General features: G+C 35.3%; 1 protein-coding gene across 1 annotated transcript in view; it reads left to right on the top strand.

Annotated features, from left to right (window-relative positions):
• Window positions 1-23,164, top strand: part of PIK3C3 (phosphatidylinositol 3-kinase catalytic subunit type 3) — a 165,828-nt gene that overhangs the window by 111,754 nt on the left and 30,910 nt on the right. The window contains exons 20-21 of the mRNA XM_055559404.1: window positions 1,827-1,911; window positions 14,836-14,910. Of these exons, the coding sequence (XP_055415379.1) occupies window positions 1,827-1,911; window positions 14,836-14,910 (160 nt within the window). The remainder of the gene's footprint in view (window positions 1-1,826; window positions 1,912-14,835; window positions 14,911-23,164) is intronic.

The raw sequence follows: 23,164 nt of genomic DNA, 5'->3' as shown, positions 1-23,164 counted from the left end.
GGCTTTCTATCTATATTTTGAGTAACCTTGCAGACAGGTTAGCCTTTAGCTGGTGTTTGACTTTCAGCAGGAACTCATAAGGGTGGTTCACATACCTAGACTCTTTGTACAAATAATATGATTTATAGGAAATAACCGGCCTTCCTTCTAGAATTTTGATAGTTGCTGGACTAAGTAGATTATAGAGGGTGCCTGTATGAGCAACCCCCAGGAAATAAGCTCAGTGCATCCCTTCAGAAGAGAACAAGGAGGATTCACATGTAATTCACAGGCTTTGCCTGTGTGTCTTCTCCATGTTGATCCTGTTGCATTTACTTCTGTTGTAATACACCTTACTAGTGGTACAGCTGTAAGTTGAGTCTGTGACCCCATCTAATAGATCAAATCTGTCAGAGGTCTAGGGAACCTCCTAACATACCCTTTAAGTCTTAGTTTTTGTATCTATAAAATTGGGGTAATAAGAGTACTTAGCTATAGAATTCTTCTGAAGATGACATGAAATGTATACAGAGCTTGAACACAGGTTCTAACTGAAGTAATTGTTTAATAAAGTTGTCAATTATTATGTTGTTCTGTGGAATTATGATTTTGTAAAATAAAGACAATGACAGTTTGTGTCCTGATTCATAGTTCCATGTGTGATCTGTGTAAATAATTTTGCCAAGTTGTAGCTTATCTCATCTTCAGCTTTAGTAGATAGTTAAAAATTGTTTACCAAAATAATTATTTTTGGAAACAGCTGTTTTTCTTTGCTACTCATCTTTACCTAATCTTGGTATTGTCGAGCTTCTAAATTTTGGTATTTATTATTATTTAGTTTACATTTCCCTGATCACCAAAAACACTGAGTGAAATATGTGTATAGGCCATTTATTTCTTCTGTGAAGTGCTTGTTCATATATTTTGCCCATCTTTCTCTTGGATTTTTTTGTCTATTGGTTTATAGGAGTCTTTATATTTTCTAGATATACATTCTTTTTCACTTACAGAATGTTCAAAAAGCTTAAAACATAGGATAAATTTATTTTTTAATAGTGTGTTATTTTTTGTCTATTGGTTTATAGGCATTCTTTATATTTTCTAGATATATATTCTTTTTCACTTAAAGAATGTTCAAAAAGCTTAAAACATAGGATAAATTTATTTTTTAATAGTGTGTTAGTTATATTTTCAGTTAGTGTACTGTGTCTGTTTTTCTTTAACATCTAGATGTAAAAGAATAGGCTAGTTGATAATCTGGGGAAAAGAAAGTATACAGTTTTCCCCAGTATTTCCAGACTGTTTGGACACTCTAGTGTATTTATTGTACCCTTGCAGTTCTTTGGTTCAGACTGTATCTCATGTTTATCTTCTGTCAATTTCCTCTTAATTTGAAAAGCCTTAGCATTGTGTTGAATGCTATTTTGAATATTGGAATGTAATTTTATTGAGCTTGTTAATGGTAGCAGTATTTCAGTGGCTATACTTAAAAGATCATTTTAAAAATTCATGTTCACTTTTAGGAGAATGTATGATTCACAGAAAGCCCCTCATGTTTACTTTCAGGAGAAATGTGAAATAAACTGGTAAATTAACTATGAGATATAGCAGTACATTTATTTAATGTTTTCCCCTGTGGTATAGAAGTAGCACACTTTTATTTATTTGTTTATTTCTTAGTCTCAGACTATAAGCATAGTAATATGACTGATTCCTAAGGAATATGCTTCCCCAGTTCTGCATTTTATAAACTTTTATACCAGACACCTGTTTGTCATTATTTACAATTTTGAAATGCCTGATTTGTTTAAAGGATTGAATTTGTAAACATGTAAACATCTTTTCAGAACTTTTTCAGAAAATATGCACCAAGTGAGAATGGGCCAAATGGAATCAGTGCTGAAGTTATGGACACTTACGTTAAAAGCTGTGGTAAGTTTTTCAACTTATTGCTTTTCATTGATACGTGGGAATAAAAGAAAGGAACCTATCTTGTTGCCATATTCATATACATTTAGAACATGTTAAGATTTTGGCTTAGATTTGTCCATTTGGGCTGCAATAATAAAATACCAGATACTGGGTGACTTATGAACAATAGAAATTTATTTCTCATAGTTCTGGAGGCTGGAAGTCTGAGATAAGGTGCCAGCTTGGTCAGGTGAGGACCTTCTTTGGGTTAAAGACCTGTTATTGTATCTGCACCTGCTGGGAACGGCAAGGCAGCTCTGTGGGGTCTTTTATAAGGTGCTGATTCCATATTGAGGGCTGTTGCTGCTGCTGCTGCTAAGTCGCTTCAGTCGTGTCCGACTCTGTGACGCCATAGACGGCAGCCCATCAGGCTCCACCGTCCCTGGGATTCTCCAGGCAAGAACACTGGAGTGGGTTGCCATTTCCTTCTCCAATGCATGAAAGTGAAAAGGGAAAGTGAAGTCGCTCAGTCGTGTCTGACTTATAGTGACCCCATGGACTGCAGCCCACGAGGCTCCTCCGTCCATGGGATTTTCCAGGCAGGAGTACTGGAGTGGGGTGCCATTGCCATCTCCGATACTTGAGGGCTAAATACCTCCAAAGGTTCTCACCTCCTACTTGGGCATTAGAGGCATGTTCATTTTGAGGGGACACTACTATTCAAGCCACAGCAGTTTTAAATGCCCTATATGAAGATTAAAAGATAGAAAATGTGATAAAAGAAGTCATTAATGTTTTGACATAATGGCAGGAATGCGGTGTAAATTCTGCTTAGTCTTTTATAGATATATCTTTGCAATCACTTAACTATTTTGTAACTGTAAGTTATCTCTTCCTGGAAACTGTAATTTTTTCCTTGATTTTCTTTGAGGTTCAGTAAGCGATTAAGTGGTGGTGGTGGTGGTTTAGTCACTAAGTTGTGTCCAACTCCTGTGAACCCATGGACTGTAGCCTGCTAGACTTCTTTGTCCAAGTAATTAAGTAGATTGGGAAAAGTCTGTCAGGAATTATCATGTTTTTGATAAATCTCTAGACCCAAGATTACAGTGCTATGTTAAGAGCTACCTCTCATGGTATTTTAGATTAGTACTTATGATTACTTAATGGAAATGTCAGTAGTGGCAAGCTGAAGAAATTAATTCAAATGTTTCAACCACTTATGCCTATTCTCATGAAGTTTATATTTTTTATTTTCATAAGGGTTTTTTTTTTTAATGGCTAGATTGTTTAAGGGAGGGTTAATAAAGGAATTGACACTAGAGTTGAGCCCTGAATAGTATGTGGCATATATCATGTTATTCCTGTTTTACATAAATATTTATGTTTACATCCATATTTATACTTAAGCAATCAAAGCTGAGGGAAGCAAGTAGAGGATTTTCTAGACATAAGATAACTATATTTATACTTTTGCATCATTTAATGGTTTATAAGTTGCTCTCTTATACATGACTATTTTTTATTTTTCACAATGCTCCTATGAGGTTGTCTTCCAGATTATTTTGTACTGCATAATTTATTCTAAACTTATGTTTGGTATATTTTTGACTGAGAAGTATACAGAAAATGTAATATTCTTAGGAACTTTTAAAACACTGAAATAAAATGTGTGTATATATATTCAAATTCTTTACGCTTTTAATTCTTATTTTAAACTAAGAAACATAGCATTTTACAGGTAACTGTGTTTACCCATGAAAATGTGTTCAACCATAAAAATGATCACATACAGTGTATTTTGATTTAAAAATTTTTTTAAATTGATTGAAGCATTTAGGAGAGAATATTCCCCTTTTCTTACGCTGTATTTCTCTCTCCTCTCCTTCCCTCCCTGCTTTACTTCTTTATTTTTTCCCTTTTCTCTTCCATCCATTTTTTTCTCCATTCATTCTATGTTTTCTAAGATCTAAAAAATTACTATATCTTCTAAAGGCTTTATAGATCACTCACATGGCTGGCAGCTTATACTGTTTTCAGCCAAGCTTGTTAATCAAGTCACTTGTACAGGCTTCTCTGTGACTTGTGTTTTTCAGAGCTGGGTTTGAAAGGAATTCTAAGAGACAGGAAGTAGAAACTTTTGGTTTCTGAAGGCCTGGATTGGGAAGCTGGTAGTTTGTCACTTTTGTCATATTCTGTTGGTCAGAAGAGTCACACAACCTGCCTGGATTCAAGGGAAAAGGAGATAGTTCCTACTTTGAATGAAAAGCATGTAAAAGAATCTTTAATTAGCCACACCTAGTTTTCATTACTTTATTACTTGAGATATTTTGCATGCTATCAATCAGTTACCTTCTGTCTTTTTACTTAACTTTCATGTAGTTACTGTACCTTTTTTATATCATTCATATATATTTAATAAAAAAATGTTAACTTTTCATTTTTATTTTTTTAATATGAAAAGTATGATAACACATTTACAGGCAACTTGAAAGATACAGAACAAGGTTATATATAGTTCTACTATATAGTATAATTATTTTTTAAGTAAATAAATATTTTTAGTTGAAATTTCAGTATCAAATTCTCAGAAATTAACAGAGTGAATATACAGAGACATAGAAGGATATAGTAGACCTGAAAAGCACTGTGAACCACTTCAACATAAGTAGGATTCATACAATTTTCACACAACAGTAGGATACAAATTCTTTTCAAGTTCCCATAGACTGTAAGCTAGGAGACCCTGGAACATATCCAGGGACATAAGACAAAGTGCAAAAAATGTATTGAAATCATACAAAGGCTGTTTGTTTATCACTGTGAATTATGTTAGAAATCAGTATCAAAAAGTATTTGAAAATAAGCCACATATTTTCAAGTGCAGTGTGACTTTACCAAGAGAGGTCTTTGAGTCACTGAAAGTCTCAATAAAGTTAGCTTGAAAAAAACACAGAGAATGATTGCAGAGAAGAAAACATTTAAATGAGAAATTAGTATCAAAATGAGAAGTTCATGTTAAAGATACTTTTTAAAAAATCCCATGTATTTGGAAATTAAATGTCCACTTTTTAATGATGGCTGTATCTAAGCTATAATAAGGAAAATTAGAAAATATTTGTACTAGAATAAAAATGAAGAGAATTTACCAGAATTTGTTGCAGGTGACTAAAGCTGCTCAATACAATTAAATACAATGTGGAATCTTGAATAAGATATGAAAACAAATAATGAATACTAGCATAAAATTTTGTGAAATTTGAACAAAATCTGTACTTTAGTTAATAATACTGTATCACTTGTTAGCTTCCTATTTTTTTTACAACATAATATTTCTTTATATTCTCAAAATTGGATTAGAAGTTTCAAGCCTCATTCAAAAAATTTTTTAAAACTAAGATAATAAATTTTCTAGATTTTTAGCAGTAATACTAGATGCCAGAATACATGGAACTATATCAGTTTTGAGTAAATATAAATTAGAAATCTAGCATTTTATTCATACTAAGTCAAACTAATGGATCAACTAATCCCAAGGAGGAAAGCACTCAGACACATAGTAATCAAAATGATGATAATTAAAGACAAAACATTAAAAGCAACAAGGGAAAGCGACCGGTAACATACAGGGGAACTCCCATAAGGTTATCAACTGATTTCTCAACAGAAACTCAACAAGCCAGAAGGGAATGGCATGATATATTTAAAGTGATGAGAGGGAAGAACCTATAACCAAGCATATTCTACCCAGTAAGACTATTGTTTAGATTTGATGGAGAAACCAAAAGCTTTCCAGACAAGCAAAAGTTCAAAGAATTCAGCACCACCAAACCATCTTTACGATAAATACTAAAGGAAATTGTACATCTCTAAAACTACCATTTAATAAAAAAACTTGTAATCACTTTTTAAAATCCAGGTGCATAACAGAATTGTCTTGGAAGTCTTTGAAAAATGCAGATGCTCAGGTATTGCTGTTCTCTAAAGCTCCAGGTGTGTTTCTAATGAGCATCCATGTTTAAAAACAATTGGACTGTATGATGATCTTTTACTTTTATTAATTTGTTTCACTTTTTCTATTTCATACTTATTGCTCCCTTTTCATTTAGTTTATGTTTTCCAGTTTCTCAGTCTTGTTTTGCTTTTTCTCAAGCCTTTATGAAGTGTAGCAGAAAATCTTTTGCATACCTATGCATATAGTATTGTGTATGCTGTGTGCTTAGTCGCTCAGTTGTGTCCGACTCTTTGCAACCCAATGGACTGTAGCTCTCCAGGCTCCTCTGTCCATGGGGATTCTCCAGGCAAGTATACTGAAGTGAGTTGCCATGCCTTCCTCCAGGGGATCTTCCCAATCCAGCGATCAAACTCAGGTCTCCCAAATTGCAGGCAGATTCTTTACCGTCTGAGCCATCAGGGAAGCCCTGGTATGTGTAATATATAATATATATATTTTAGAAAATATGTGAATTTTTGCCCAGCTAAGAAATGTTAATTTTTTTTACTTGAAATATACATATAATCCATAAATATTGACTAAAATTTGAAAACCCTGCTCACTTAATGAGAGTATTGGAACAATATTTTATATGTGCTAAATGTCATAGTATTGTGCCTTTTATATAATGTTTCCTTTTTTTCCCCAAGAGCTAATGAGAATATGACTTTTCTAATGTTAAAAAAAAAAAAGCTATTTAAATTGTACTTGTACAGTTAACTCCAAATTAGATCTTCTTTCTAATAAGAGCATTACACATTTATTCATATCCTGATAGCTGATTTGATAACAGACCTTCTCTTTATCTTACTTTGAATATTCTTCTGCTTTCTATATATATTGCTACATTACAAAATACTTTTTTTGTGTTTCAATGAGTTTGGTAGCATTCCAGGTAATGTTAGAGGTTGAAAGCCATTATTTAAAGAGGAGTCAATGCAGCATTGTACTAGAATCTGATTGTTGGGCGTTATCATATGGATACATGTATAACTTTCATTTTAAAAAGTAATATTTTAGGTTTTTGGTAGAGATTAAGAAGAAGAATACGATTAGTTATGGTGACATTTTATTCCAGGTTATGCAGGGTGTCAAGTCTGTATCATGAAAGTAAATGTGGGAACACTGATTATTCTCACACTCTTATCTTTACTAAAGAAAGGGAAATGGTATTGTTTATTTGTCTATATTTCTCTATATTTTACTTTAAATCAAAGTTGTTTTACAAAATCAGTTTCAAGATGTTTATTTCACGTGGAGTCAAAATGCTAATGAAAAGCACGCTTTTGACAAGGTTGTCTGGAACAGGTAGAGTGTTCCCATTATACTTAAAGAATATTTTCAGTTTTCCTAAAACTCTTCTGTTCTTCTCTGTGCCATCTCAAATCATCCTGAATACTGTGTTTATGTCCTCAGTTTCTGAGGCTTATCCTAATCTTGCATCAGATATCTTTTTCAGGATGTAATCTTTTCTCTTAAGTTTTGGTGTTTAAATTACTGAAACACCCCAAATACTCACTTTCACCATTAATATGTATAAAAGAGAGAGAGAGATCATACGCTGTCTCACTTGATGTTAAAAGAAATTTCCTGAAATGATATTTCAAGAAATATTTATTACCATAACTCACTGAGGCAGAGTAAAAGGCTCTTTCTCATACATTTTTTATTACTATTGAAAAACAATCCAGTAATAACAAGGAAAAATTACTGAAAAAGCAAATTTGATGACAAAGAATAGTTTATAAAAGCATCTTACTTTATCAGTAGTCACTAAGTAGTGTCTGACTCTTGCAACCCCAATTGGAATGTGGCCCGCCAGGCTCCTCTGTCCTTGGGATTCTCCAGGCAAGAATACTGGAGTGGGTTGCCTTTTCCTTCTCCAGGGAGTCTTCCTGACCCAGGACACAGACCCGGATCTCCTGCATTGCAGGCAGATTCTTTACCAATTGATCTACAAGGGAAGCCCTACTTTATCAGTAGCTGCTGCTGCTGCTGAGTTACTTCAGTCGTGTCTGACTCTGTGCGACCCCGTAGACGGCAGCCCACCAGGATGCCCTGTCCCTGGGATTCTCCAGGCAAGAACACTGGAGTGGGTTGCCATTTCCTTCTCCAATGCATGAAAGTGAAAAGTGAAAGTGAAGTCACTCAGTCATGTCTGACCCTCAGCGACCCCATCGACTGCAGCCCACCAGGCTCCTCCATCTATGGGATTTTCCAGGCAAGAGTACTGGAGTGGGGTACCATTGCCTTCTCCGACTTTATCAGTAGAGACAAGCATAATTCATGAATGTTTAGTTATATGAAAATTTTAGGTCAAAATATTATTGCTGTACATGTGAATAATTTTCATAGAGATAGCTAAACAACTTGAAACAAAGTAAATAGTAATAAAAAGTAAACTAATTCTAATTTATAATTAGTAAGAAAGTAGCTAGTATCACATGACAACTCAGACACAATCATAACGTAACAGTGTTCTTTTTGATGCTGTCTTCATATGCGTATATCAGTAGGCGTTTTGTATTTTGTGTCCTTGACAAGTGGAGGCCAGATTTCTAAGGGAATCCCTTATTAGTGAACACAGTGTGCTAATAAGTTCTAATATGTTCTCAGTTCTCTTTACCAATACCAGGTGTAATGTCCTTCAGTAACTCACTAATTTTTAAGTGGAGAGCTTTCAGTCATTTGTAAAACTGCATATTTTGCAGCAGTTTTAGAGTAGGGCTACCACAAGTATCATTGGAGAAGGAAATGGCAACCCACTCCAGTGTTCTTGCCTGGAGAACCCCAGGGACGGGGGAGCCTGTTGGGCTGCCGTCTATGGGGTCGCACAGAGTTGGACAAGACTGAAGTGACTTAGCAGCAGTAGCAGTACCACAAGTATCATCCAGCAGCATTGGCTTCACCAGGGCACTTGTTTGTAAGACAAACTCTCAGGGCTTTCCTCTGCTGATGTTGGATCAGCATCTCCACACAGGAGTCCCAAGTACATTAGAACACTAGAGACGACTTTGATATGTATAAGAATCACTCTGGCCACTGCCCCCTGGAAATTCTGATGCAATAGGAATGAAGTAGGGCTTAAAAGTTTGCATTTTTAACAAGCTTCTAGATAGTAGTGAAACTGCCAATCTGTGTATTCCATGTTGAATAGTAATGCCTTAGATCAAATATCGGTCCATTTTTCCCTAAAACCATTCAGATAGTAAATATATTTATGCTTTTTAGGCCTGGTGGTCTCTTTTGCAGCCGTTCACCCAGGCCATTGTAGTACTCAAGATATATTGAAATAAATGGGTATGTCTCTGTTCCAATAAGTTTTCTTTATAAAATGTAAAAACGGAGGGAGACCAGTTTGGGCTAGCAAGCTGTATTTCCTCATCCATTATGTAAATGAGCCTCAAGTCTCCCAGTAGCCTACTAACAGTTTCTTTCAGCAGAAGTTAACATGACCTGACTGTAGTGCTTTACACACGTAAAAGTTAATTTCTTCTTTGTAAGAAGCCCAGGTGTAAGCCGGTGTGGTTGGAGTTTGAGCTCTTTAGGATTATTAGGGTCAATTAAGGTCTCTGGTTAGTTCGCGCTTTAAAAATGCTAACCGTTAAGACTCTGTTTGCCTACATCTCAGTGGACAGGCCTGACTTCAAGTGAGCCTGGGAAATGTCTTTAGTGTAGGCACATTCTTGCCCCAAAAATCTTGGTTTAGTTTTGTTTTAAGGAAGAAATATAGATAGGATATTGTGTTGTTGACAAACCAGTAGTCCTTGTCACACTACAAACTATATTTTGAGAATAACTGATTTGTTTAGTCAACTGTAATTGATTTGTAACTGATTGTTAAAATGCAGCAATGGGCACAGAATTGGAAAAGGTCAGTTTTCATTGCTGTCCCAAAGAAGGGCAATGCCAAAGAATGTTCAAACTACTGCACAGTTGCACTCATTTCACATGCTAGCAAGGTAATACTCAAAATCCTTCAAGCTAGGCTTCAATAGTATGTGAACCAAGAAATACCAGATGTACAAACTGGATTTAGAAAAGACAGAGGAACAAGAGATTAATTTGCCAACAGCCACTGGATCATAGAAAAAGCAAGAGAATTCCAGAAAAACATCTGCTACTTCACTGACTATGCTAAAGCCTTTGACTGTGGATCACAACAAACTGTGGAAAATTCGTGAAGAGATTGGAATACCAGACTACCTTACCTGCCTCCTGACAAATCTGTGTGCAGGTCAAGAAGCACTATTTAGAACCAGACATGGAACAATGGACTAGTTCCAAATTGGGAAAGGAGTATGTCAAGGCTGTATATTGTCAACCTGCTTATTTCATTTATGCAGAGTACATCATGTGAAATGCCAGGCTGGATGAAGCGCAAGCTGGAATTAAGATTGCTGAGAGAAATATTATGCAGATGACACCACCCTTATGGCAGAAAGCGAATTAAAAGGAAGAACTAAGAGCTTGAAGAAAGTGAAAGAGGAAAGTGGAAAAAGCTGGCTTAAAACTCGACATTTGGAAAACTAAGATCATGGCATCCAGTCCCATCATTTCATGGCAGATAGATAGGGAAATGGTAGAAACAGTGACAGACTTTATTTTCTTGGGCTCCAGAATCATTGTGGATGGTGACTACAGCCATGAAATTTAAAAAGATCCTTGTTCTGTGGAAGAAAAGCTGTGACAAACCTAGAGACCATATTATAAAGCAAGAGACATTACTTTGCCAACTAAGGTCCATATAGTCAAAGCTATGATTTTTCCAGTAGTCATGTATGGATATGAGAGTTGGACCATAAAGAAGGCTGAGTGCCATAGAATTGATGCTTTCGAAATGTGCTATTGGAGAAGACTCTTCAGAGTCCCTTGAACTACAAGGAGATCAAACAGTCATTCCTAAAGGAAATCAACCCTGAATATTCGTTGAAAGGACTGATGCTGAAGCTGGAGCTCCAATACTTTGGCCACCTGATGTGAAGTGCTGCCTCATTAGAAAATACCCTGTTGCTGGGAAAGACTGAAGACAGGAGGAGATGGGGATGACAGAAGTTGGATGGCATCACTGACTCAATGGACATGAGTTTGAGCAAACTCTGAGAGATGGTGAAGGACAGGGAAGCCTGGTGTGCTGCAGTCCATGGGTTCACAAAGAGTTGAGCATGAGTGAGCAACTGAACAACCAGAAGAAGTGAAAATTATTAGACTAGTAATATGATTACAAGCTTTTGGAATGATAATATCTTTCATTCATTTGGTACATATGAATATTTTTGAAATAGATATACTTTTATATCTAGTATTAGGGTATGGTGAGTTACTTTTAAAAAATATACTTGAAATTAAATATGTTGCTGAGTGTGGCACCCATCAAAGTGGCCACTTTGTACTGTTTGCTGCTACTGCTAAGTCACTTCAGCCGTGTCCGACTCTGTGCGACCCCATAGACGGCAGCCCACCAGGCTCTGCCGTCCCCAGGATTCTTCAGGCAAGAACACTGGAGTGGGTTGCCATTTCATTCTCCAGTGCATGAAAGTGAAAAGTGAAAGTGAAGTTGCTCAGTCGTGTCTGACTCTTTGTGACCCCATGGACTACAGCCTACCAGACTCCTCCATCTGTGGGATTCTCCAGGCAAGAGTACTGGAGTGGGTTGCCATTGTCTTCTCCTTGTACTGTTTAGGGGGAGTGTAAATTGACATAGCCACTATGTAGAACAGTATGGAGATTCCTAACCTACTGGAGTGGGTTGCCATTGTCTTCTCCTTGTACTGTTTAGGGGCAGTGTAAATTGACATAGCCACTATGGAGAACAGTATGGAGATTCCTAACCTAGGAATAAAGCTACCATATTATCTAGCAATCTCACTACTGGGCATATACCCTGAGAAAACCATAATTGGAAAAGACACCCTGTACCCCAGTGTTTATTGCAGCACTATTTACAATAGCTAGGACATTAAAGCAACCTACATGTCTGTAGACAGATGAATAAATAAAGCAGCTGTGGTACATATATGCAATAGAATATTACTCAGCCATAAAAAGGAACACATTTGAGTCCATTCTAATGATGTATATGAACCTAGAAACTATTATACAGAGTGAAGTAAATCAGAAAAATATCATATTAATGTATATGTATGGAGTCTAGAAAGATGATACTGATGAACCTATCTGCAGGGCAGCAGTGGAGACACAGACACAGAGAACAGACCTGTGGACCCAGGGGGCAAGGAATGGGTGGGAAGAAGAGAGAGTAGCATAGAAACATACACGTTACTGTAATATGTATACTAGGTAGCCAGTGGGTTTTACTGTATGACTCAGAAGATCGGACAGATGCCATGTGACAATCTAGAGAGGTGGAATGGGGGGAGAGGTGGGAAGGAGGTTCAAGAGGGAGGGGAGATATATATATATATATATATATATATACACACACAACTATGGCTGATTCATGTTGATGTATGGCAGAGACCTATACAATATTTTAAAGCAATCAATCTCCAATTAAAAATAAATTTTAAAAAATAGCCACTCTGGGAAGGAGGAATTACACAAAGTACAGTGCAAAAGTGGTGTGAGCTATGGAGTCTACCTTAAGTTTAAACTCCAGTCTGGTGACTTTGGACAATCTGGAACCGGAGGTTTTTTCATTCAATGGATATTTATAATACTTAATTTACATCATTAAAAGGGTTAGTCATAATGAATGTAATGTGTCTATTTAAAAGCCTAGCCTTCAATAAATTATAACTTTATAATTAGGTTGGTGCAAAAGTAATTGTGGTTTTACATTGTTAACCTTTGCCATTTGATATTGGAATACATTCTTAAATAAATGTGGTTATTTTATACATCCTTTTAATGTGAATTTCTCACTTCATGTGTTTTTGCTAATGACTTATTGCTTTGGATTTTATATCTATTTTAGACTATAGAAATCATGTTAGACACAAAGCAAATTCAAGCGATTGTTTTATTCAAGTTCAAAATGAGTCATAAAGCAGAGGAAACAGCTCACAACATCAACAATGCATGTGGCTCAGGAATTGCTATCAAATGTACAATGTAGTGGTCATGAAGTTTTGCAAAGGAGATGATCAAAGTTCTGCCTTGAAGATGAGCATAGTGGCTGGCCATTGGAAGTTAACAATGACCAATTGAGAGCTCTCATCAAAGCTGATCCTCTTACAGCTACATGAGAAGTTGCCCAGGAACTCAGCGTCAACCATTCTACAGCCATTTGGCATTTGACACAAATTGGAAAGGTGTAAAAGTTCGATAAGTGGGCTGACCACAAACCAAATAAATCATTGTTTGGAAGTGTCATCTTATTCTGCACAACAACGAACCATTTCTCAATCGGATTGTGACACGCGCTGAAAAGTGGATTTTAAACAACAGCCAGCAACAACCAGCCCAGTGGTTGGACCGAGAAGTTCCAAAGCACTTTCCAAAGCCAAAGGGTGCACCGAAAAACGATCATGGTCACTGTTTGGTAGTCTGCTGCCCGTCTGATCCACTACAGTTTTCTGAATCCTGGTGAAACCATTACAAAATGCTCAGCAAACTGATGAGATACACCAGAAACTGGAATGCCTGCAACCAGCTTTGGTCAACAGCATGGACCCAGTTCTCATGAAAACGCCTGACCACACATCTCAGAACCCAACACTTCAAAATTTGAACAAATTGGGCTATGAAGTTTTGCCTCATCCGCCATATTCATCTGACCTTTCTCCAACTGACTACCACTTCTTCAAGCATCTTGACAACTCTTTGCAAGGGAAACGCTTCTGCAATCAGCAGCATGCAGAAAATGCTTTCCAAGAGTTTATCAAATCCCAAAGCACATGTACTCCAGGAATAAACCAACTTAGTTCTCTTTGCTAAAAACATGTTGATTGTAACAGTTCTATTTTGATAAATAAAGATGTGTTTGAGCCTAGGTATAATGATTTAAAATTAAGGGTCCAAAACTGCTATTACTTTTGTACCAACCTAATAATTGAAGATTGATCTAATGGTAATGTCATTACTTCAGTCATTTTTGGACTTCCGGTATGGCCTTCAGAACATGTATTAAATGAACATTAATAATATTAATTGAATTTAGGCAGGATTAATGCCGTTATTAACAAGTGGTCTGATTTTGATTTTCCATAGTGACTGAACTAAATGTATGTTTGTAAATATTGGCATAGTCATATGTGTATTTGCAAATTGTATTTATTGTTAGGTTATTAATGAGAGAAACAGAGCAGAAAAAATTCAGCTTCAAACAGATGTTATTTGCTTAAATTTTTTGAGCATTTTTCAACATGTGCCAGGTTTCCAGATTTTACGAGAAAGAAAAAAATGAGACAATGACTGGTCCTGCTTATGTAATTTTTCTTAATTTAGAGGATTCTGCTATGAACTTTATACATGTTTTTACAACTCAAGTGAATTCATTCATTGTTCTGTCTGCTGGCACTTCAAGATTATTTCTCTAAAATTTGTTTTAATTTTACATTTACTTTTGTCATTGTGTAGATAAGATGGTTGTGGTATGATTGACTTCATTATGTATGTTTCTGCGACCCTTTTTTCACTGTCATTCTTAACATATACCCAGTTTGAAGTGAGAAATGATAGACACGTGTTATAATTAAGGTTTCTACAATCTCACTTAACTTTGGTTAAAATGACTTTTTAACAATTTGACAGAATTTTGCACGATATTTTTTCTGATGCAAATAATAATTTGAGTTTAAAGTGACAACTGCTTCATAGAATCAAAGATTACACATTTTCTTTGAAAATTTAGGTAAGAAATCGAAAAGAGTAGTAATCAGTTTAAAGTTAAATTAGCTCAAACTGCTTTTGTATTCAGTTGTATGTGTAACCTGGTTTGCCTGTGTTTTTCACAGTTCTTTTGCTTTTTTGTTTTTGAACTGTTATTGCAGCTGGATATTGCGTGATTACATATATTCTTGGAGTAGGAGACAGGCACCTGGATAACCTTTTGCTGACAAAAACAGGTAATAATGGCTAGTAGAAGATATACATTTTATATGCCAATGATTTTTGCTGTGGAATCTACTTCGTAATAAAATAAGTTGCCTAAGTGAATATAAACTGTAGTCTTAGAAATCCCTCTATATGGTACTTTTAAGAACATATAAAGGAAATGCCTATACTTTTTAAGAATTGCTATAGTAAAAATCCTGCAGATGATCATATAGCCTTTACTTCTTGAAATGCCTCCTCTAGTAGAAAGCCCTTATTGTCTGCAAGTAGTCCAGTTTATTACTGTACAGCTCTAGTTTTAGAGTGTTTAAATATTCTTTCTCTTATCAAACAACACCAATAAGTCACAGTATCAGTCAACACTGAAATCACATTAACCTCCACCTTTAATTCTTTACCTTTTCCTCTTGGAGGTATTTGGAATAACTGTTCTCACCCTCCTTCTTCCTATTAACTCCTTGGCCCGATGCTTTAAACACCTTCTCTGTGCAAACAACTTCCAAACTTACTCTATTTCAATCGATCTCACTAGCTATTTACTTGAAATCCTAAATATACAGCTAGTTGTAAAAGTTATTTTCTTCTTCCACTACCTGCCTAATAAACTGTTCCTTGCTTGATTTTCCCATCCTAATAAATAGGAACATCATCTACTCAGTTGTTTAAGCCTCAGAGTTGGGAGTTATTTTTAATTCCACTATTGGCTTCCTTTCACATATTGAACATATTATCAGATTGTATCTACTGCTCACTAAAATGGATAATGAAGTTAACCCCTCTCTTCATGTCCACTGCTTCGACCCCATTTGAAACCACCAGTATCTTTTGCCCAGACTGTTTGATTAAAGTATGAACTCTTGAATGTAGACATTGCGGCTTGCCCAGCTGGTTTGAATGTCTGAACGTGAAATCACTCCTGTGTTGAGCCAGTGCTCTTGTTTTGTTCTTCCTGGGAAGCTCTTCTGTCAGATCTTTGCGAGACTTTGGTTACTAAGCTTAAGTTTGAATGGCATCTTTTTTAGAATAGCCTTTTCTAACTCTTGAGTCTGAAATAATGTATACCTGCCACCCCACCCCTCTCCATTTCCACTTACTCTGTTTTGTTTTCTTTGCAGCACTTACCACCAGCTTAAGTTATCTTTTTTTCAAATACAATTCAACAAGTATTTATTAAGCACCTACTATATTTTAGGTGTTGTTCTAGGTGCTGGAGATACCAAACAAAAGAGACAGAAATCCTAGCTCTCATGGAGCTTGTTGACTTCTTAACATCATCCATCCTCTCCCATTCAGGATGTAAGTTCCCTGAGAACAAGGACCCAGTCCATTCACTGTGCCTCCAGAGCCTTGAACAACATTCAGCTAAAATGTTTGATAAATTATTGTTGAATTAATGAATAAGTATTTCTTCTCTTCTATAGAGCTTTTTCTTACCTATGCCATATGATCCAAGTTTTTTCAGCCCTCCACAGAAAGTAGATTTTAAAGTACCCTTAAAATAGTCTCTCAGGTAATGATATTATCTATTAGTATTTTTCCAAATTTTCATGCCAAGAATTTAACATCCAGTGTATCCTCACTAATTGCTAATATAATAACTGTGTTATTCATGTAATCTGCAATTTCATATATTCAACTTTAAATCTTTAGTGTGAAAAATCATCTGGTAAAATTTGCATGTGGAACTGTGTCTGTATCAAGGCCATACAATCCCTTTAATAATCAAAGCCTGAAAGAATGTAACCAAATTGAATTGGAAGTTGGAGGTTCTTGCCAAATTTATTCATTTAGTAAAGTATATTTTTTATAAAATGTTATGCTGTGTTTGGAAAAAATAATAATTTGGAAAATGTTTGCCTGTGTTGTTTTTTAGCTCTCTTTTTCAGTTGAATCTTTTTTTTTTTTTTTTTTTGGTGTTTTTTTTTTTTTTAATTTTATTTTATTTTTAAACTTTACATAACTGAATCAAACTACAAAAATAATTACATTTGTTTTTATATTGTATTCATTTTATAACCACAGTGGAATTCTTTAATGTATAGAGTAGCAATATATCTGTAATATTTAGGTGTTGTTCTAGGTGCTGATGATTCACAGATCTTACCTGTCTCTTTTAGAAATTGATAAATAAGAGCCCTTTTTCTGTTGGACTTGGAGAACTGTTCTGTCTTGTGTGTGTCTATGTGTATTGATGGGGATACTCTAAGAGTTAAGATTTGGAAAGAAAGGTCTATCTAATATACTTTTTTGGCCCAGGTCATAGATATTTGCAGAGAAGGAAATGGCAACCCACTCTAGTATTCTTGCCTAGAGAATCTGTGGACAGAGGAGCCTGGTGGGCTGCCGTCTATGGGGTCGCAGAGAGTCCGACACGACTGAAGCGACTTACCATGCATGCATGCATTGGAGAAGGCAATGGCAACCCACTCCAGTATTCATGCCTGGAGAATCCCAGGAACAGAGGAGCCTGGTGGGCTACAGTCCATGGGGTCGCACAGTGTCGGACACAACTGAAGAGACTTAGCAGCAGCAGCAGCATAGATACTTGTGGAAACTGAATTGTAAAATTTCAGAAACAGATTTTTTTTTTCCTTTTTTTAAAATTTTATTTTATTTTTAAACTTTACAATATTGTATTCTTGTCACCAGTTTTCCACTAGAGGGTGCTCTATTTTTGTTTTTGAAGAATAAAAGCTTACCTTAAAATGTCCTGGGTAGGAAGCATGTCTGTTTCTTTTAAAACAGCATTTCTCCAAGTTATTTCTTCTTAATCTCTCTAATTATTTCATCCATTTATATTATACAACAGCATTTTAAATCTTCCTCACTGGGATAAATATTTTCAGTTCTGGGGTTTAGATTGAATGAAATTGGATTATGTAAGGAAAAACAAGTTATATCAAGACAAATGGAAGTACAATACATTCCTCAATTTCCTGAAGTTCATAATGATTTATTTTAAAATGTTTGTGTCTCTAGTTGTTTTTTACTAACAGTCCATATTTCAGAGTAGTTTCAAGTTATGGTAATTACGTATGTTATAATTTGACTAGAGCTTCCCTGGTGGCTCAAACAGTAAAGAGTCTGCCTGAAATGCAGGAGACATGGGTTCGATCCCTGGGTCGGGAAGATCCCCTGGAGAAGGAAATGACAACCCACTCCAGTATTCTTGCCTGGAGAATCCCATGGACAGAGAAGCCTGGTGGGCTACAGTCCATGGGGTCACAAAGAGTTGGACATGACTGAGTGACTAACACACACACACACACACACAAAATTTAAGCTATATCATATATATAATGAAAGTTTCTCTGTCATGTTTGACTTATTATGTGTGGCTCCATGGACTGTAGGGGTTAATATGTCATTATAGGAGTTAATATGTCAGGTTCTGAAGTCAAATTCTTTGAATTTAAATGGTCCCTCCACCATTGAATGACTGAGCATGTTATCTATCTGTGTCTCAGTCTCTTCTTCTCAATGTATAAATAATAGAATCTCCTGGTGTGAGAGTTGAATGATTCAATATGGTAGAATTTTGTATGATACCGAGTACCTAGTAAACATTCCTTTTGGGCTATTATGGTTTTGTTTATTTCACCACCAGAAAATAAGAATGCCTTCCTTTTTTGACTTATATAGCTGTTATCATAATTGATAACAGCTGGAATCATAATTTTAGAGAGAAGCAAGCAATGTATTTCTAATTTTTTTTTCTACTCCAGAATCCAGCTGGAATCATAATTTTAGAGAGAAGCAAGCAATGTATTTCTAATTTTTTTTTCTACTCCAGAATCCAAACACCTTCAAGTTAATGCTCTCTGAATTCTCTTTTGAGAGGCTCATTATTTTAATAATATAGGAAGCTTTTTACAGGAAAAAGTTTGATTGATGATTTAATGCTATCCTTTCAGTGTTTTAAGGTGAAAGTGAATATGAAAGTCGCTCAGTCATGTCCAGCTCTTTGTGACCCCAATTTTACAGCTGAGCATACTGGAGTGGGTAGCCTTTCCCTTCTCCAGGGGATCTTCCCAACCCAGGGGAAGATTTATTTTATTTTAAAAATAAATATGATTATTTGTTTTTTTTTTTTTCAGGACATATTTTCAGGATATCATGAATTCGTGATATTCAAAATCTTCTTAAGTAGAATGAACTTAGTTACTATTCAAATGGTAGTGCTTTCTCAGCTGTTTGCACTTGTTATTTAGTTTGGAGGATTAAGCATACTGTAAAATCTAAAACTACAGACTTATTTTCTTAATGTGCTTGTTTATTCTCTGGAACATGAGAGAAGGGAGTATAAATAAAGTTTTGTGCATAGTAGGCACCCAGTAAATGCTTTGGAAAGAAATAAATGAACTAGGTTTTTTCATATCATTTTTTATCTTTCTGCAGATTACAGAAAAATCTATATCCTGTCAAAACATTTTTACTATAGACTGTGGACATACTATTATTTATCAGTTTGATTTGTATTTCTCAGTTGATATATACAGAAGAGAGCCAAGCACATAAGACCTTCCCTTTTTATCCATAAATACTTTTTTAGTCTTTATTGATCATTACTTTAGATGTTTAAATAGTGAGAACTTGTCCTCATGAGAATAGTTTTCTTTTTAATATTATTTAAAATCTGCTCTTTTGAAAGTTTCTTAAATATTCAGTGTCAGGAAGTAAGTCTTTTTGTTTACTGAAACCTGTCATAAGGAAAATGTTAATGGTTTCCTTATAGCTGCCTTTAAAAAAAAAAAAAAAGGTTCTTTGAGAAGAGCATTGTTTCTTCTCACAGAGGTAATAAAAAGTTATAGAGGGCTATACTCATTGTGCCTAAGGAGACAGAGATTACTTCATGGAAAGAGTAGTTTAGATGGGGTCGTTAAGAATGTGTTGGATTTGTATGGGATGCAAATGGAGAAAAATATGGAGTCCAATAAAATACCCCGAAGCTGAAATAAGCCAGTCCTTTTCAGGTAATATATAGTCTGGTTGGAGAAATTTGAAGTCAGATTGTGGAGGAAAGTCAGTCTGCTTCCTTTTGGATCACCTATTATATGACAAAGCTTAATTCATGTCACTGAAACTGAAGTAAAACTACAGATTAGGGTAGTAAATATTTTAATATAAGTTTTATCAGATTATATATTCCTTAATGCTGCATAGACACTATTTTGCTTCAAAATGAATAACTTGAGGAGAGATTACATTTTGGTGTATTTTAAAGAATTTGAAGTTTCATAAATGAAAATATTAAAAAATTATTTTCATAGTAACCCCTATAACCAAAAAAATGTGTCAATTTTTAAGCTAGTGAAGTTGCACAACACAAGGAAACTATAACCATTGGTCTGAATCATCATTTAGATGATTCATCTTGCCACTGTCCCCTCCACAATGACCTAACTGAAGCCGAGAGTTGTACTCCTCGGCATAAAGTAGATCAGAAATCCTCAAGCTTCTGAGTGTATCAGAATCATCAGGAGAGCCAGTTAAAATACACACTGCTGGTCCCCAGGCTTAGATATGATAGGGCCTGAGAATTTGTTTTAGTAGCAAAGAATTACATATGATAGGGCCTGAGAATTTGTCTTAGTAGCAAAGAAAACTAAGTAATTATCTGAAATGATTATTAAGATTCTTCTTCCTTTTTAAAATCCTTTTTTATCAAGTTTTTAAAACTTTTTATTGTATATTGGAGTATAGCCAATTCACACTGTTGTGATAGTTTCAGGTGGACAGCAAAGGGACTCAGCCATATACATACATACATATATATATATATATGTATCCATTCTCTCCCAATCTCCCCTCTCATCCAGGCTGCCACATAACATTGAGCACAGTCCCTTGTGCTGTACAGTTAAGTTCTTGTTGGTTACCCATTTTAAATACAGGAGTTTGTTCCTGCCCATCCCAAATTCCCCAACTATCCCTTCCCCCAGTTTTCCCCCCATAACCATAAGTTCATTCTCTTAAGTCTGTGAGTCTGTTTCTATAAAGGGTATCATACAATATTTCTCTTTCTCTGTCTGACCTACTTCACTCAGCGTGATAATCTCTAGGTCCATCCATGATGCTGCAAATAGCATTATTTCATTTTTAATGGCTGAGTATTATTCTTTTATATATCTGTATGTCTTCTTTATCCATTCCTCTGTTGATAAACATTTACGTTGCTTCCTTGTCTTGGCTATTGTAAACAGTCCTGCAGTGAGCATCGGGGTGCATGTGTCCTTTCAGATCATGTTTTTCTCCAGATATATGTGCAGGAATGGGATTTCTGGGTCACATGTAGCTCTATTTTTTTTTTTTTTTTTTTTTAAGAAAACTTCACATTGTTCTCTATAGTGGCTGTACCAATTTACATTCCTACCAACAGTGTAGAGGGGTTCCCTTCTCTCTACAGCCTCTCCAGCATTTATTGTCTGGATTTTGATGATGGCCCTTTTGACTGGTGTGAGGCAATATCTCATTATAGTTTTTATTTTTATTTCTCTATTAAACAGCAGTGTTGAATAAATTTTCATATGCCTCTTGGCATCTATATGTCTTCTTTGGAGAAATGTCTATTTAGGTCTTTGGCCCATTTTTTGATTGGGTTGTTTTTAAGATGTTAAAGCCCCATGAGCTGTTTGTAAATTTTGGAGACTAATCAATTGTTGATACCATTATTTGCAGCAGTTTTCTCCCATTCTGTGGGTTATCTTTTTGTCTTCTCTGATTTCTTTTGCTGTACAAAAGCTTTTCAGCTTAATTAGATTTCTATTACTGTGATTTATGTCAAAGAGTGTTTTGCCTATGTTTTCTTCTATGAGCTTTATACTGTCTGGTCTTCAATTTAGGTTTTTAATCCATTTTGAGTTCATTTTGTGTATGTTGTTAAAGAATGTTCTAATTTCATTTTTTTTTTTTTTTTTTACACATAGCTGTCCAGTTTTTCCAATTTATTGAAGAGACTGTCTTTTCTCCATTGTATATTCTTCCTCCTTTGTCAAAGATAAGTTGCCTACAGATGTGTGGGTTTATTTCTGGGCTTTCTATCCTGTTCATTGATCTACATTTCTGTTTTTGTTCCAGATTCATACTATTTTGATGACTGTGGCTTTGCAGTATAGTCTGAAACCAGGAAGCCTGATTCCTCCAACTTCATTTTTCTTTCTTAAAGTTGCTTTGGCTCTTCAGGGTCTTTTGTGTCTCCATACAAATTTAAATTTTTTTTCTAGTTTTATGAAAAATGCCACTGTAGATTGCCTTGTGTAATATAGTCATTTTGACAATATTGATTCTTCTATCCAAGAACATGCTATACCTTTCCATCTGTTTGTGTCATCTTCAGTTTCTTTCATCATTATCTTACAGTTTTCAGAGTACAGGTGTTTTGTCTCATTGGGTAGGGTTATTCCTAGGTATTTTTTACTTTTTGAGGCAATACTAAATGTGGTTGTTTCTTTCTTTCTAATCTTTTGTTGTTAGTCTATAGAAATGCAGCATATTTCTGTGCTCTAATTTTGATCCTGCAACTTCACCAAATTCATCGGTGAGGTCTAGTAGCTTTTGGTAGCATCTTTCGGATTTTCTGTGTATAATATCATGTCATCTGCAAACAGTGACTGTTTTTCTTTTCCAATTTGGATTCCTTTTATTTCTTGTTCTTCTCTGATTACTGTGGCTAGGATATCCAAAATTATGTTGAATAAAAGTGGTGAAATAGATATCCTTGTCTTGGTCCTGATCTTAGAGGAAATGTTTTTAGCTTTTCACTGTTGAGTATGATGTTAGCTGTAGATTTGTTTTATATGGCCTTTATTATGTTGAGGTATGTACACTCCATGCTCAGTTTCTGGAGAACTTTTATCATAAATAGTTGCTGAGTTTTGTCAAAACCTTTTCATGCATCTTTTGAAATGATCATGTGTTTTTTTTCCTTCAATTTTTTGATGTGGTTTATCACACTGATTTAAGGATAGTGAAAAATCCTTGATTCCTTGGGTTAAATCCCACTGTTTATGGTGTATGATTCTTTTAATGTATTGTTGGATTCAGATTCCTAGTATTTTGTTGAGGATTTATGCACCTGTGTTCATCAGTGATTTTGCCCTGTGATTTTCCTTTTTTTGTGATATGTTTGGTTTTTGTGTCAAGGTGATGATGGACTCACAGAATGAGTTTGATAGTTTTCTTTCCTCTGCAATTTTTTGGAACAGTTTCAGGAGGATTATTGTTAGCTCTTCTTGGAATTTGCCTGTGAAGTCATCAGGTCCTGGA

The sequence above is a fragment of the Bubalus kerabau genome, chromosome 21, assembly GCF_029407905.1.
Source record: "Bubalus kerabau isolate K-KA32 ecotype Philippines breed swamp buffalo chromosome 21, PCC_UOA_SB_1v2, whole genome shotgun sequence".
In the NCBI taxonomy this organism is placed as follows: Eukaryota; Metazoa; Chordata; class Mammalia; order Artiodactyla; family Bovidae; genus Bubalus; species Bubalus kerabau.
The sequence above is the reverse complement of the archived record's forward strand: the minus strand, read 5'-3'. Positions and strand labels throughout refer to the sequence as shown.